The 2,495-nt window shown below is 56.9% G+C and overlaps 1 protein-coding gene across 1 annotated transcript; it reads left to right on the top strand.

Annotated features, from left to right (window-relative positions):
• Positions 1 to 880: 880 nt before the first annotated feature.
• LOC120747710 (olfactory receptor 14A16-like) lies at positions 881 to 1,813 on the top strand. The gene has a single exon (XM_040053734.1). It carries the CDS (start codon positions 881 to 883, stop codon positions 1,811 to 1,813), a length of 933 nt encoding a protein of 310 aa, XP_039909668.1.
• Positions 1,814 to 2,495: the final 682 nt, after the last annotated feature.

The raw sequence follows: 2,495 nt of genomic DNA, 5'->3' as shown, positions 1-2,495 counted from the left end.
GCCTGAGGGCCACTGTCCTGCACTGCTGCTGCCTGGCAGGGGCTGGGCAGGGCTGGGCAGGGAAAGGCTTTTCCTCAGGGCCCAGCTCTCTCTCTCCTTGCCTTGCCCAGGTGCTCCTGGCATTGCTGACGGGCTCTCTGGGAATGGCAGTTCCAGCTGCAGGCTCAGGCCCAGCCCTTGGGCTTCTCCTCTGCATGCTGAGCACAGCAATGGGGTGTCCCAGCTCCCTCTGCCCTGGGGAGCTCTGGGCAGGGCAGACTGGGAATGAGCCAACTCTCCCTGACTTTGGGAAAGGCAGGAGCCACTTTGTGTGGCAGGGATCCCTCTGCTCTCAGCAGTGTCTCCTGGCTTTCCAGGGTAACACGGGAGTGGACCTCAGAAAGGTCCAAGTCCAGGGCAGCCTGGAACAGGAGAGAGGGACAGAGCAGCTCCCCTCAGTCTGCACTAAGCCTCCTGCAATCCTCCTGCCTCACTGTACCCCCTGTTCTCCCCAGGTGCAGCAGAATCTCTTGTTCTGCCTCCTGCAATCCCCATCCCTTCACCCTGGCAGCTCCTGTGCCTTAGGAGGAGATTCTTTGTCCAAGTTCAAACACCAGGACTGGCCCCTGCCCTCACTGTTCCCCTGCACTGACTGGGGGTCAGGGCTGACTCCCAGGTGTCCTGCAGGACCAGGTCTGGCTCCTCAGTGAGCATTGGCCAGCAGCAATCAAGGCTACAGCAGCCAAGATGAAGGAAGTTCTCCTAGATCGAGACCAGGGGGGCAGTGCTTAGTGGCAGGGAATGATCTGTGAGAAAGGGCTTTGACCCTTCTATGAGAAATCTCTTCTCAGCTGTCATTGTCTTTTCTCCTGCAAAAGGTTCTAATGTCTGGAGAAAGCAGATGTCCAACATCAGCTCCATCAGCCACTTCCTCCTGCTGCCATTGGCAGACACACGGCAGCTGCAGCTCCTGCACTTCTGCCTCTTCCTGGGCATCTCCCTGGCTGCCCTCCTGGCCAACGGCCTCATCATCAGCGCCGTAGCCTGCGGCCACCTCCTGCACACGCCCATGTTCTTCTTCCTGCTCAACCTGGCCCTCACCGACCTGGGCTCCATCTGCACCACTGTCCCCAAAGCCATGCACAATTCCCTCTGGGACATCAGGAACATCTCCTACACAGGATGTGCTGCACAGCTATTTATGTTTCTGTTTTTCATTTCAGCAGAGGTTCCCCTTCTGACCATCATGTGCTACGACCGCTATGTGTCCATCTGCAAACCCCTGCACTACGGGACCCTCCTGGGCAGCAGAGCTTGTGCCCACATGGCAGCAGCTGCCTGGGCCAGTGGCTTCATCAATGCTCTGCTGCTCACGGCCAATACATTTTCCTTGCCCCTGTGCCAGGGCAATGCCCTGAGCCAATTCTTCTGTGAAGTGCCACACATCCTCAAACTCTCCTGCTCACACTCCAAACTCAGGGAACTTGGGATTATTGTGGTTGGTACCATTTTAGCTTTTGGCTGTTTTCTGTTCATTGTTTTCTCATATGTGCAGATCTTCAGGGCCGTGCTGAGGATCCCCTCTGAGCAGGGACGGCACAAAGCCTTTTCCACCTGTCTCCCTCACCTGTCCGTGGTCTCCCTATTCCTCAGCACTGGCATGTTTGCCTACCTGAAGCCCCCCTCCATTTCCTCCCCATCCCTGGATCTGGCAGTGTCAGTTCTGTACTCGGTGGTGCCTCCAGCCCTGAACCCCTTCATCTACAGCCTGAGGAACCAGGAGCTCAAGGCTGCAGTGTGGACACTGATCACTGGATGTTTTCAGAAACATTAAACTGCTGCCAATTTCTGCACATCACATGTAATAAAAGTCATCTTTGATAGAGCTTGTTCCTTTGGTGGTTGGGTTTTCTTTCTTTGTTTTACTTTTCAATGATGTTCACAAAGCAAGGACATTGTTTTTGCCCTTTCCTGTTTTTTTTCTCTCCATATTTGCTTTGGCCACACACAGTGTCACTGAGAAGCAATGCTCTCAGTAGCTATAAGTGAACTAAAGGATCTCCCAGCAGGGATTTCTCAATAGATGCCCCTTTTGTTCCCCTCTCTGGAGCTGCAGCAGCAATGTCTGTGTGCAGAGCTGGGGCAGATCAGTGCTGGCACAGCAGCTGTGCCCAGGAGCAGCAGCACTTGGTGTTGCCAGTGCTGCTCCCGTGGCCCTGCCCCGCTGCCCTCCTGGCCCTGGTGTTGCTGTAGGGCCTGAGTGCTCTCGGGGCCGGGCACAGTGCTGGGGGTGGCAGTGCCGGGGCTGCAGCAGGGACAGGCCATGGGCACTGCTGGGGCAGCGCTGATGCCTCAGGCCAGGGCCTGGGGGCTCCAGGCTCCTTGCCCAGGCTCTCTCCAGAACACGCCCAGGCCAATGCTCAGCAGAGAAAAGCCCCGTGAGCAGCCCCAGGGTGGCCGTGGGCAGGGTGGGGGCAAACAGCATCACACCATGGGAACGTCCCTTGGGGAGCAGG

This window comes from Hirundo rustica, unplaced genomic scaffold (assembly GCF_015227805.2).
Source record: "Hirundo rustica isolate bHirRus1 unplaced genomic scaffold, bHirRus1.pri.v3 scaffold_180_arrow_ctg1, whole genome shotgun sequence".
In the NCBI taxonomy this organism is placed as follows: Eukaryota; Metazoa; Chordata; class Aves; order Passeriformes; family Hirundinidae; genus Hirundo; species Hirundo rustica.
This window is presented reverse-complemented; position numbering and strand designations above follow the sequence as displayed.

Excerpts from the sequence above, each read along its gene's own strand:
- LOC120747710 (XM_040053734.1), top strand. The coding sequence starts at position 881 with ATGTCCAACATCAGCTCCATCAGCCACTTCCTCCTGCTGCCATTGGCA.